The 14446-nt window shown below is 40.9% G+C and overlaps 1 protein-coding gene across 2 annotated transcripts in view; it reads left to right on the top strand.

Moving 5' to 3' along the window:
• The window catches only part of sparta (spartin a), a 34683-nt gene that overhangs the window by 12778 nt on the left and 7459 nt on the right, over positions 1-14446 (top strand). For both annotated transcript variants that reach the window (XM_063054343.1, XM_063054344.1), the window contains 2 exons: positions 1218-1412; positions 4854-5012. In XM_063054343.1, the coding sequence (XP_062910413.1) occupies positions 1218-1412; positions 4854-5012 (354 nt within the window). The remainder of the gene's footprint in view (positions 1-1217; positions 1413-4853; positions 5013-14446) is intronic.

Genomic DNA, 14446 nt, shown 5'->3' with positions numbered 1-14446 from the left:
ACTGCAAGTCTTTGTCTTTATTGATGCTTTGCTGCACGCTTGAGTGCTCAGTGGAGGGTGCTGATGTTTTTTGCTGGTGGAGGAGTAGGGGGTCGTTGCTTTGCTGCTGCTTATGCGTGGGAGGGGGCTTTGGGATTCTAACATTTAACTGTCATTCATTCTTTGGGGCACTCCTTTGTTTTCGTTGATGCTTGTGATGGAAAAGAATTTGTATACAATTCTCTGTCATTAAAAGTACCTATTGAAAACTTAAGCTACTTTCCAGCCTTTGGGAACTTTGCCAGTGGCTAATGATTATCTCTGCAAGGGCCTCTGAAATTTCCTCTCCAGGCTCCCATGCAATCTGTGAATGTACTTGGTCAGGCCCTGGTGACTTATCCACATTAATATACAGTATGGTTGCAAATATCTCCTCTCTGGTAATATGAATATCCTCAAATATCTCCACTTGCTTCTCTAATCTCTTGAGTATGATTTTCTCCTCAGTAAACACAGAGGGAAAATATTTGTTTAAAAATCCCAACCATCTCCTGCGGCTTAAGACGTAGATAGCCTTGTTGCTCTCTAAGGTGGCCTACTGTTCACCTAGCTAACCTTTTACTTTTATATAACTATAGAGCCTCTTGGGATTTTTCTTAATGTTACATGCCATCTCTATACCCTGCTGGTTTCAATCGGGTGTATTCTTAATCATTTTATAGCCACTAAGGGATTTTTTTTTATCTTGTCTTCCTAGACCCAATGTATGATTTCTTTTTCTTGACCATTCTCAGTAGCACTTGTCTGCCAAGGTTCCCTGGACTTGCCAAGTTTACCTTTCAGCCTAACAGCACCATGCTGTTGCTGGACACTTGCTATCAAGCTCTTAATAGTCTCTCACCTCCCATTCCTTTTCCTTCAAGCAGGTTCACCAATCAACCTCTGCTAGATTATGTCTAGTTCCTCTAAAATTAGCCCTGATCCAGTTTAGGAGCCTAACCCATTGAGTTGTCCAATCCTTGCCATAGATGCTGCCTCATCTTCTGACTTTTCTGCTTTTATTTCAGCACTCCATTAAAATTGGACTAGTTAAATCTTGAGAATCAGTCTGAAAACATTGATGGAATGCCTTTTGTGTGTAGGAAATTCTTAGATGAAAAAGGAATGTGCAACTCAATTCCTGTCAACATAATTCCTTTCATCTTTGAAAATTGAAATCCCATTATTTAATTTTTCAGGTGCGTCTTGGTTGAGCTGGGGTTTAGTTAAAGGTGCTGAATTCACTGGTAAAGCAATCCAGAAAGGAGCCACTAAACTGAGAGAGCATATTCAGCCTGAAGATAAACCTGCGACAGTCAGTCCCACTGTGCAAAAAGGACTAAGCGTTGCACGACAAGCAACAGGAGGGGCTGTAAAAGTCAGCCAATTTTTGGGTAAGTAAACAATGTGTATCATTCATATCACTGACCTGGGAGTGTTTTCAAGCAAAATTTAATATCTGGTCATAAACATAAGAGATTCTCCAGATGCTGGAAATCCAGAGTAACACACATTCTGGAGGTTAGGCAGCATCTATGGAATACAGAGTCAACATGTCAGGTCGAAACCCTTCATCAGAACTGGCCTGAAATGTTGGCTCTTTATTCCTTTAATATCTGGTCTATACATTAAATGGGTTTTAAGGAGCATACTTCAAAAGAAGTGGAGAGGTTTGGTAAATAGGGTGGATCTTTGAGTTTGGGCTCTTGCATTGCGGAAGGCACAGGAATGAACATAGAGTATATTAAAAATCTGGAATATTCAAAATTTGCAGACTTTTAATAGGGTACTGGGGCAAGAGAATACTGTTTGTGTCTGGGATGAAGCTATGAAGGAATTTAACAAGTATATGTATCTTAAAATGAAGACATGGCACAACAGGGAGGCTAGGCCATCAAAGGCAAGAATGAAAGTGAATGTGGCTTAAGTAGCTGAATTTTGAATAAATTTAAGCCTAAAAACAGAAAATGGTGGGCGGGCCAGGAGCATGCTGGAATAGTTAAGACCAGTGACCAAAAGGCATGGATGAAGGTTCAAGCTAAGGATATCTGAGACAGGGCAGTCAGACAATTTTAACACTCTCAATAGTTACACAGGTGTACACTCAGTGGCCACTTTATTCGGTACACTCGTACAACTGCTTGTTAATGTAGCTATCTAATCAGCCAATCGTGTGGCAGCAATTCAATGAATAAAAACATGTAGATGTGATCAAGGGGTTTAGTCATTGTTCAGCCCAAACATCAGAATTGGGAATTAATATGATCCACGTGACTTTGACTGTGGAATGATTGTTGGTGCCAGAGGGGGTGGTTTGAGTATCTCAAACTGCTGATTTCTTGGGATTTTCATGCACAACAGTCCAGAGTTAATAGGGAACAAAACAAAAAAAAAAAATCCAGTGAGCGGCAGTTCTATGGGCAAAAATGCCTTGTTAATGAAAGAGGTCAGAGGGGAATGGCCAGATTGGTTCAAGCTGACAGGCAACAGTAACTCAAATAACCATGTGTTGTAACAGTGGTGTACATAACAGCACCTCTGAACACACAACATATTGGGCCTTGAAGTGGATGGGCTACGGGAGTAGAAAACCACAAACATACTCAGTGTCCACTTTATTAGGCATCAAAGGTACCTAGTAAAGTGGCTACTGAGTGTACATGGTTGGATGTTTGTTTAACATCAGCCCCCATTACCAAGAAGAAATATGGAGTTGGTGACTAGGCAGTGGCCTTTGGCAAGCAAAGAATACTGTGGCTTCACTGTTCTAAATATTTGATGGTTAGAAATTTTTCCTGGTCCAGTCCTGAATGACGGATAAGCAAGGTGAGAATTTAATAGTGATGTTATGGAATTGAGATTGCTGGGTAATGATTTATTGAATACAAGTTATGGGGTCAATGAAAAATTGTAGCCATAACGGAATCCAGCATTTTATGGATGTGCTGGTTATATCAGGAGCATTTAAGAAACTCTTGGGCACATGGATGATAGAAAAATGGAGGGCTATGTAGGATGGAAGGGTTAGATTGATCTTAGTGTAGGCTGCCAAAGGGCCTATACTGTGCTGTGATATTTTTGATATTCTGAAAAGAACTATCTAACCTAATCGCATCATCTAGGATTAGGTCTGTGGCCTTTCAGGTAATAGCTCGGAGTATTTTTTAAATGTACTAAGGGTTTTTCCCTCCACCACCCTCTTAGGCAGCACATTATAGACCCCTACCACAGGTTGCCAGGCTGGAGGAGGGGAGGAATCCTCATTTGCCTACCAATCCTTCATCCATTTAATCTATTCCCTGAGTTCTTGGCTAAGGTCATTTTCTGGTTACTGTATCCAAGCCCCTTAAACTTTATACTCCTATTTTCCAAAGACAGCAGCTTTCACGTATCCAATGTAAAAATCTGCTGAAGGAACTCAGCAAGTTGAGCAGCTTTTATCTCCACAGATGCTGCTGAGTCCCTCCAGTGGATTGATTATTGCTCCAGATTCCAGCTGTAATCTCTTGTGTGTCCTTGGCTTATCGAATATTTCATCATAGCTACAATTTTATAGTAAGCAACCTTCTTGTAAATTCCTTTTCATGTTGTTCAGTGTAGTTAAATCTTTATTTTTCTGATAATCATTTTATCAGAATGAAAAGGTAGTATTCAACCTTTGATCTAACTAGTGTTAGAAACCATAGAGACCATAGAAAAACTACAGCACAGAAACAGGCCTTTTGGCCCTTCTTGGCTGTGCCGAACCATTTTCTGCCTAGTCCCACTGACCTGCACACGGACCATATCCCTCCATACACCTCCCATCCATGTATCTGTCCAATTTATTCTTAAATGTTAAAAAAGAACCCACATTTACCACCTCACCTGGCAGCTCATTCCATACTCCCACCACTCTCTGTGTGAAGAAGCCCCCCCCTAATGTTCCCTTTAAACTTTTCCCCCCTCACCCTTAACCCATGTCCTCTGGTTTTTTTCTCCCCTTGCCTCAGTGGAAAAAGCCTGCTTGTGTTCACTCTGTCTATACCCATCATAATTTTATATACCTCTATCAAATCTCCCCTCATTCTTCTACACTCCAGGGAATAAAGTCCTAACCTATTCAACCTTTCTCTGTAACTGAGTTTGTCAAGTCCCGGCAACATCCTTGTAAACCTTCTCTGCACTCTTTCAACCTTATTTATATCCTTCCTGTAATTTGGTGACCAAACTGAACACAACTCCAGATTTGGCCTCACCAATGCCTTATACAACCTCATCATAACATTCCAGCTCTTATACTCAATACTTTGATTAATAAAGGCCAATGTACCAAAAGCTCTCTTTACAACCCTATCTACCTGTGACGCCACTTTTAGGGAATTTTGTATCTGTATTCCCAGATCCCTCTGTTCCACTGCACTCCTCAGTGCCCTACCATTAACCCTGTATGTTTTACCTTGGTTTGTCCTTCCAACATGTTATATAAAGGGTTAACATAATTTCCCTGCTTGTGCATTCTATGCTTTGGCCAATAAAAGAAAGCTTCCTGTGTGTCTTTACATTCACACTTATTGATATATTAGCAGGGTCTTGGTAGTCAATGCAAAAAAAAAAAGAATTTTCTTGAGAATTTAATGAACTAATCATGCTGTAGCATTAACAAAATAGAGGAGATCATAGCTTGTGCTTGAGTTTTGTCCTTTATCTTTGATTGTGGAAGATTGTACATACACTTTTTTTTGTATCTTTGGTTTATACTTTATACAGTCCATAGTGACGGCCCTTAAACTAAGTAGTTGTATATGCCTGAACCTTAAAGGTAGTTTTACATGTCCTCTTTCATTAATTCACAGTTGATGGACTTTGTACTGTTGCTAGTACTGTTGGAAAAGAGCTTGCTCCACATGTAAGGAAGCATGGAAGTAAACTTATTCCAGAATCTATTAAAAAAGATAATGATTCAAAAGCCAAACTAGATGGAGCCCTTATGGTGGCAGCAAGTGGAGTTCAAGGTACGGTTCATATTTTGCTTTTTTATTAGTTTATTTGATAGCCTTGTTGTTTTCCTTGTTTTCTGTCATTAAAACAATTCATGTTCAATAAACTGGGTGCAGGAAGAGCATTATTTAGAAGAGTAAATAACTTTTTTTTTAAAAAAGGCAAAATATTGGATCTACGAAGGGTCCTCTACTGCCAACTCTTCCAAATGATTAATGTAAGTTATTTGCTCATATCCTTTTTGGGTGTACATACAAGCCCATAGTTCACAATACTGCTTAACAAGATAAGAGCCCATGGAATTACGGGAAAGTTACATACCTGGATAGAGTGTTGGCTGATTGGCAGGAAGCAGAGAGTGGGAATAAAGGGATCCTATTCTGGTTGGCTGCCGGTTACCAGTGGTGTTCCACAAGGGTCCGTGTTGGGGACCGCTTCTTTTTGCATTGTACATCAACGATTTGGATTATGGAATAGATGGCTTTGTGGCTAAGTTTGCTGATGATACAAAGATTGGTGGAGGGGCCGGTAGTGCTGAGGAAACAGAGAGTCTGCAGAGAGACTTGGATAGATTGGAAGAATGGGCAAAGAAGTGGCAAATGAAATACAATAGAAACATAGAAACATAGAAAATAGGTGCAGGAGTAGGCCATTCGGCCCTTCGAGCCTGCACCGCCATTTATTATGATCATGGCTGATCATCCAACTCAGAACCCCGCCCCAGCCTTCCCTCCATACCCCCTGACCCCCGTAGCCACAAGGGCCATATCTAACTCCCTCTTAAATATAGCCAATGAACTAGCCTCAACTGTTTCCTGTGGCAGAGAATTCCACAGATTCACCACTCTCTGTGTGAAGAAGTTTTTCCTAATCTCGGTCCTAAAAGGCTTCCCCTCTATCCTCAAACTGTGGCCCCTCGTTTTGGACTTCCCCAACATCGGGAACAATCTTCCTGCATCTAGCCTGTCCAATCCCTTTAGGATCTTATACGTTTCAATCAGATCCCCCCTCAATCTTCTAAATTCCAACGAGTACAAGCCCAGTTCATCCAGTCTTTCTTCATATGAAAGTCCTGCCATCCCAGGAATCAATCTGGTGAACCTTCTTTGTACTCCCTCTATGGCAAGGATATCTTTCCTCAGATTAGGGGACCAAAACTGCACACAATACTCCAGGTGCGGTCTCACCAAGGCCTTGTACAACTGCAGTAGTACCTCCCTGCTCCTGTACTCGAATCCTCTTGCTATAAATGCCAGCATACCATTCGCCTTTTTCACCGACAAAGTTGGAAAGTGTATGGTTATGCACTTTGGCAGAAGAAATAAATGGGCAGACTATTATTTAAATGGGGAGAGAATTCAAAGTTCTGAGATGCAACGGGACTTGGGAGTCCTCGTGCAGGATACCCTTAAGATTAACCTCCAGGCTGAGTCGGTGGTGAAGAAGGCGAATGCAATGTTGGCATTCACTTCTAGAGGAATAGAGTATAGGAGCAGGGATGTGATGTTGAGGCTCTGTAAGGCACTGGTAAGACCTCACTTGGAGTACTGTGGGCAGTTTTGGACTCCTTATTTAAGAAAGGATGTGCTGATGTTGGAGAGGGTTCAGAGAAGATTCACTAGAATGATTCCGGGAATGAGAGGGTTAACATATGAGGAACGTTTGTCCAGTCTTGGACTGTATTCCTTGGAGTTTAGAAGAATGAGGGGGGACCTCATAGAAACATTTCGAATGTTGAAAGGCAAGAAGTGGATGTGGCAAAATTGTTTCCCATGGTGGGGGAGTCTAGTATGAGAGGGCATGACTTAAGGATTGAAGGGCGCCCATTCAGAACAGAGATGCGAAGAAATTTTTTTAGCCAGAGGGTGATGAATCTATGGAATTTGTTGCCACGGGCGGCAGTGGAGGCCAAGTCATTGGGTGTATTTAAGGCAGAGATTGATAGGTATCTGAGTAGCCAGGGCATCAAAGGTTATGGTGAGAAGGCACTGAAGTGGGATTAAACGGGAGAATGGATCAGCTCATGATAAAATGGCGGAGCAGACTCGATGGGTCAAATGGCCGACTTCTGCTCTTTTGTCTTGTGGTGTTACGGTCTACAATAAAACTCCAGTAGGTCACACTCTTGGGATTTTGGTAGAGCTGAACTAGCAGATTATCAGACGCTACTGCAGTTAATATCACAATACACTTGTAATACATTTAAAATCTTTTCAGTCTCTAGGGTAGTAAGCTCAGGATTGCTGCCTGTGCCATGTGCTAGTGAGTGCAAGAATAGTATGATCAGGCGTATTAATGTGTGGCTGAGAGACTGGTGCAGGGGGCAGGGCTTCAGATTCCTGGATCATTGGGGCCTCTTCTGGGGAGGTATGACCTGTACAAAATGGATGAGTTACACCTGAACCCAAAGGGGTCCAATATCCTGGCAGGCACATTTAATAGAGCTGTTAGGGAGGGTTTAAACTAATTTGGCAGGGGGGTGGGATTTGGGGCGATAGGGCTGAGGAAGGGGAAAACAGAAATAAATCAATAAATCAAATAAATAAATAGCGTGCAACAGAGATTATAGAAAGAACAGGCAGGAGATGAGGCTTAATCAAAGCCAGTGGCATGAGTTACAGGGCAATAGAGGTGTGGTGTAGTTAAAACAGAAAGCAACAGATACTGGACTGAGAGTGTTGTATTTCAAGCCAAGTCGCTTTTATTGTCATTTCAACCATAACTGCTGGTACAGTACACAGTAAAAACGAAACAACGTTCCTCCAGCACCTGAAGGAATGTTGTTTCGTTTTTACTGTGTACTGTACCAGCAGTTATGGTTGAAATGATAATAAAAACGACTTGGCTTGACTTGTATTTGAATTAGGAATAAAATGGACGATCTTGAAATTCAGCTACAGATTGGCAAATATGATGTCGTAGCCATCTCTGAAACTTGGCTAAAGGATGGCTGCCATTGGGAGCTGAACGTCCAAGGATGTACGGTTTATCGGAAAGATAGGTCAGTAGGCAGAGGGGGTGGTGTGGCTCTGTGTAGAAGAAATAATATTAAATCATTAGAAAGAGATGACATAGGATTGGAAGGTGCAGAGTCTCTATGGGTTGAGTTAAGAAATGGCAAGGGTAGAAGGACCCTAATGGCAGTTGTATACAGGCCTTCAAACAGCAGCCAGGACGTGGATTACAAATTACAGCAGGAGATAGAAAAGGTGTGTCAGAAAGGCAATGTCATGGTAATCGTTGGGGATTTTAACATGAAAGTGGATTGGGAAAACTAGGTCAGTACTGGACCTCGAGAGAGAATTTGTAGAATGTCTAAGGGATGGCTTTTTAGAACAACTTGTTGTTGAGCCCACTAGGGGATCGGCTGTGCTGGATTAGGTGTTGTGCAATGATCCGGAGGTGATATGAGAGCTTAAGGTTAAGGAACCCTTAGGAACAGTGATCACAATATGATCGAGTTCACATTGAAATTTGAGAGGGAAAAAAATCAAATCCAGTGTGTCGGTATTACAGTGAAAATAACAATGGCATGAGAGGGGAACTGGCCGAAGTTGACTGGAAAGAGCCATTTGCAGGAAAGACGGCAGAGCAGCAATGGCTGGAGTTTCTGCGAAAAATGTGTGAAGTACAAGACAGATATGTTCTAAATAAGAAGAAATTTTCAAAGGGAAGACGGACACTACCGTGGCCGACACGTGAAGTCAGAGCCAAAGTAAAAGCAAAAGAGAGGGCATACAAGGAAGCCAGAGCTAGAGGGAAGATAGAGGATTGGGGAGATTTTAAAAACTTGCAGAAGGAAACTAAGAAGGTCATTTGGGATGAATTATGAGAGGAAGCTGGTGACTAATATCAAAGAAGATACTAAAAGTATTTTTTAAAGTATATAAAGGGTAAAAGAGAGTAGAGGGTAGACATAGGACCAATACAAAATGACGCTGGAGATATTGTAACAAGAGGTGCAGAGATGGCAGAGGAACTGAATGCGTATTTTGCATCTGTCTTCACAGTGGAAGACATCTGCAGTATACTGGACCTTGAAGAGTGTCAGGGAAGTGAACTTTGTGCAGTGAAAATTACGATTGAGAAGGTGCTCAGGAAGCTTAATGGTCTAAGGTTGGATAATTCTCCTGGACCTGATGGAATGCACCCTTGGGTTCTGAAGGAAGTAGCTGGAGAGATTGCGGAGGCATTAACAATGATCTTTCTAGAATCAATAGGTTCTGGCATTGTACCGGATGACTGGAAAATTGCAAATGTTAGTGTGCTATTTAAGAAGGGTGGGAGGCAGCAGAAAGAAAACTATAGACTTGTTAGCCTGACATCAGTTGTTGGAATTGATTGTTAGTGATGAGATTATGGATTACTTGGAGGCACGTGACAAGATAGGCCAAACCATCATGGTTTCCTGAAAGGAAAATCCTGCCTGACAAACCTACTGCAATTCTTTGAGGAAATTACAAGCAGGGTAGACAAAGGAGATGCAGATGTGGTGTATTTGGATTTTCAGAAGCCCTTTGACAAGGTGACGCACATGAGGCTGCTTAGCAAGATAAGAGCCCATGGAATTACAGGGTAGTTACTAGCGTGGGTGGAGCATTGGCTGGTTGACAGAAAACAGAGGGTGGGAATAAAGGGATCCTATTCTGGTTGGCTGCCGGTTACCAGTGGTGTTCCACAGGGGTCCATGTTGGGGCTGCTGCTTTTTTACATTGTACATCAACGATTTGGATTATGGAATAGATGGCTTTGTGGCTAAGTTTGCTGATGATACAAAGATTGGTGGAGGGGCCGGTAGTGCTGAGGAAACAGAGAGTCTGCAGAGAGACTTGGATAGATTGGGAGAATGGGCAAAGAAGTGGCAAATGAAATACAATGTTGGAAAGTGTATGGTTATGCACTTTGGCAGGAGAAATAAATGGGCAGACTATTATTTAAATGGGGAGAGAATTCAAAGTTCTGAGATGCAACGGGACTTGGGAGTCCTCGTGCAGGATACCCTTAAGGTTAACCTCCAGATTGAGTCGGTGGTGAAGAAGGCGAATGCAATGTTGGCATTCACTTCTGGAGGTATAGAATATAAGAGCAGGGATGTGATGTTGAGACTCTATAAGGCATTCGTGAGACCACACTTCGAATCCTTTTTTGGAACGAGTTTTGGGATCCTTATTTTAGAAAGGATATACTGACATTGGAGAGGGTTCAGAGAAGAGTCACAAGAATGATTCCAGGAATGAGAGGGTTACCATATGAGGAACGTCTGGCAGCTCTTGGGTTGTATTCCCTGGAAATCCGGAGAATGAGGGGGGATCTCATAGAAACACTCCGAATGTTAAAAGGCCTGAACAGATTAGATATGGCAAAGTTATTTTCCATGGTAGGAGATTCTAGGACAAGGGGGCATGACTTCAGGATTGAATGACGTCCTTTTAGAACTGAGATATGGAAAAATTACTTTAGTCATAGGGTGGTAAATTTGTGGAATTTGTGGAGGCCAAGTCATTGAGTGTATTGAAGGCAGAGATAGATAGGTTTTTGATTATCCAGAGCATCAAAGGGTATGGGGTGAAAGCAGGAGAGTGGGGATGACTGGAAGAATTGGATCAGCCCATAATTGAAAGGTGGAGCAGACTTGATGGGCCGAATGGCCTACTTCTGCTTCTGTATCTTGTGGTCTTACAGTCTGCAGTAAATGCAAACTGAGTTTGTATGAATAATAACTCCCAAATGACTGAACCCTGGTTTTTAGTGTCATGTGCTTTTCATCTAAATATTTAAAATTATAAGTGATGTTGGTTTTCTCCTCTGTTCCTTTGTTATCAAAGTCTAACTTTGTAATTTTTATTTCTACATCTAAGTACTGTGCCAAAATACGATGTTTTTCTTCTTTCAGTTCACAAATGGTTCACATAGTTTTTATTCACATACTTAGAATTTAACATGCGCCAGTGTAAAATCTCAGTTACACCATGCATCAACTGTGACAATAAAATTCAATTTATTGAATGGGTGTTACATCAACAATGGCTGGTGGTGTCAGTACAGTAGTGAGAAAAGATTATGGCTTATTAGATCATAAAGAAGAATTAAAAATGATGCATATAATGGTGAAATACAGGAATCATTAGTACTTTAATTTACTTTGACTGGCCAAGACAAGTTAGCGATAAATAAGGTGGAGGGTAAATTTATGGAATTCATGAGATGTCTTAGAGCAATATATTGGGAACCAGCTATAGAAAAGGCTAATTTACTTGTATTTTGTAGTGAGAAAAGGTTTAAAGGTTCTAAAAGGTCTTTTAGAAAAGAGTGAATTTTATAGAACTTTATTCAGCTTGAAAGTAATGCCTTTTGATTTGAAACTGCAGTCCTATACCTGAGCAAAGAATCTATGCAAGGTGTAAGCTATCAAAGTTGGTAATAGTTAATGGGGAAGCAACATTAACAGCCACAATGGCTAATAAATAAAACAATAATATGTAAATGTATGTATTTCTATTTTTAAGACTTGAAAAGCAATAGAGAAAAAGTGGTCTGTCCATGGCTAATAGAGATTAGGAAGAATTTGCTATCAAAAGAAGAGGCTTATAAAGTTGCCAGAAATAGTAACAGGTTCAGCAGTATTTTGAAACTGGGCCTAGAAAAATCAAGGAATTGATGAAGAAAGTAAATTTGTGAGTAAAATGGACAGACGGTTTTTTTGTAGGCAGGTAAAAAGGAAAAGACCAGTGAGGATAAGTATTGGCTTCTTGCAAGCAAACAGGGGAACTTCTACTAGGGCATAAGGAAATGGCAGATAAATACATTTTGGCTTCACAAAAAAAGCTTTACAAAAAACGAAGTATTAGAGAGCTAAGAGTTGCAACAATAAGAGAATAATTTTTTAAAAAAAACATCGATGGGACCAAAAGCTGATAAATCACAAGGATCCAATGACTATATCCCACAGTTTTAAAAGCGATAGTGGAGGCTTGCATTACCAGCTTCTCAAAGCCTGTACATTCTGGAGTATTGATTGGACGATAACATGTATATCCATACAATGCAAGAAAGGAGGTAGTGAGAAAATGGGGAATTCTGGCCGAACATTGGTAGTAGGGAAACTGTGTTGAAGCTATAATAATTGTGTTATTAAGGAACATTTAGAAAAGAAGAATACAAGCGAGAAAGGCAACGCTGACTTAAGTACATTGGTTTCTGGTTAATTGGGACACATCGGGACCAGTACATTTTGGCTCAAGTAAGCAGCTGCCCTAATTAGCCGGTTTCACGAAAAAGGTTGAAAGATATAAAAGTGACAAGTTATGGTTTAAATGAGTAACAATTTATGTATTTAAATGAAATACAGAACAAATTTGAACAGTATGAATGCTTGTACAGTACTATAAAATTCCTAATATTGATCGGAAAGTTCATCCAGTCGTGTACGGTGCTGTGTTCTTTATGACTGTAAATAAAAAGTGCAGGCACCGAGTGTAAATAATAGCTTACAACAATTGAATCCTCCTAATCTTCATTTTCATTGTAACATTCAAGATGACTGTCAATCTATATACTACTAAAACTCTCATGCTCTGTCTGTCTGTTTGTGACCTCCAATTAGCGCAAACGGTGCATTACAGTGGCACTTTTTTTGGCTAAATTGAGTTAAAATGCGCTAACTTACGGAATGCAGGCAAAGTTCAGGGTTACATATTCGTATAAAATTGCTCATTCGCCATAATCAACAGGCTTGCTTTCACCCGAGAGCCGATCTGCCATCATGGAAATCGGGACGTGACAGACCGACGCATGTGTGCGGCCAGCCTCAGCAGCGACATCTACCGGAGCGAAAGGGCAGGGCAGCTCTATTTGGAAGGGTCACATTCTGCTGATCACCATCAGCATATGCAGAATTTGGACAGATCTAACTGCCACCCATCAATAAGAGATAATTAAATCTTATTGTAATGACGTACTTTGAGACACCCATAAAAACCCTTTGCTGCAGTCAAAGGACAGCGATGACTATATCACGTCCATTTAGGAGAGCGTCAACAACATCATCAAGAATAATCAGCATCCTTTGGTGTTACTGCTTCGTATCTTCTATCCAGCATTGGGGTAAAACAAAATTGTCAGCCTAATTATGCCGCGTGGGAAGGGAATGGGGACACTATGGTCAAGAGATGACGCCAAACGTCGTCGGGAAGCAGCAAGAAGAGGGAGAGAACAAGAATTGGATGAGGCCAGGGCCGCACGACTCCAGGATCAAAGAGTCAGGACAAAAAAAAATGAGAGAAGAGACAGAGGAGGAGAGGCATGCACATCTTCAGGATCAGAGACAAACAACAAACAGCAGAAGAGATGAAGAGACGGGGGATGAAAGGGCTGCACGTCTCCAGAATGACAATGAGAGGCACAAGGGTGGCAGATAAACCAGAAATGATGCCATCAAAAGTGTCCTTTGTTAAACGAGGAGGAGCTATATTTGCTTTGCTATGCGTCGTTCTTCTTTAATAAACTGAGGTTTTCTACTTCAGTTTCCAAAGCAAAGCGATACCAATAGCATTCAGGAAAATTTAATGTTCATTCTGCACTATCCTTCTCTCAAAGGGTGCCCCAACGGGTCACCCCGTTGTCTAGTACCTTCATAATTCTTAACTTGTTGAAGTAGTGAAATCATTTCATTTTCACTCCCAGGCATTGCTGGCATCTCCAAGCATGGATGCTTGAAACTGCAGTGAGCAAAGCAGCTCCAAATTGTCTTATTGCTTATTTCTTGTAAGCTATTGATGACAAAAATCACTTTTTTTAATACAAGCACCTGCAACTGATGCTATTTAAAAACTGATTACTCTAAGCATGATGTAATGTCAAAAGGCCATGCAAGTGCACGTGGTTGACGCCAGTTGGAAACTGTTCTGCAGCAGTCTCCTGCTCTAATTAAGCAGCATGGTGCCCAAAATAAATGAAGGGAATCATGACTATTTTCTGGAGTTGGTGTTTGTTCAGAGTTGTTCCAAATAAACTGTTGGCCCAGTTAACTGGAATCCACTCTGTTTGACATGTGTGTTGATAATGAGTACCTTAAGGACATAGCTAATGCAACGAATAAAAGGAAAAGTATATTTAGATTTTCAGAAACCTTTAGATAGGTTTCCACATAGAAGATTGGTCATCAATGTTATTGCACATAGTTGAAATTTTGTATCAGCATAGATATAAAAATTAGTAAACAGCAATCAGATTGGAATGATTAGTCTTTTTCATGTTGTGATCAGTGGGATATAGCAGTTATTGGTGCTGGTCCCCATGCTCTTCATGACATATATTAATGATTTGGCAGAGGTTTACTGATACAAAATGAAGTGGAATGTCATTGGAGAAATGCAACGTATGGTCATTCTTTGCAGTACACCAAACAAAAGTAAACTTTTAAATGGTGACAAATTCGGAACTGTTAATG

The sequence above is a fragment of the Mobula hypostoma genome, chromosome 7 (genome assembly GCF_963921235.1).
Source record: "Mobula hypostoma chromosome 7, sMobHyp1.1, whole genome shotgun sequence".
Classification (NCBI taxonomy): Eukaryota; Metazoa; Chordata; class Chondrichthyes; order Myliobatiformes; family Myliobatidae; genus Mobula; species Mobula hypostoma.
The sequence above is the reverse complement of the archived record's forward strand: the minus strand, read 5'-3'. Positions and strand labels throughout refer to the sequence as shown.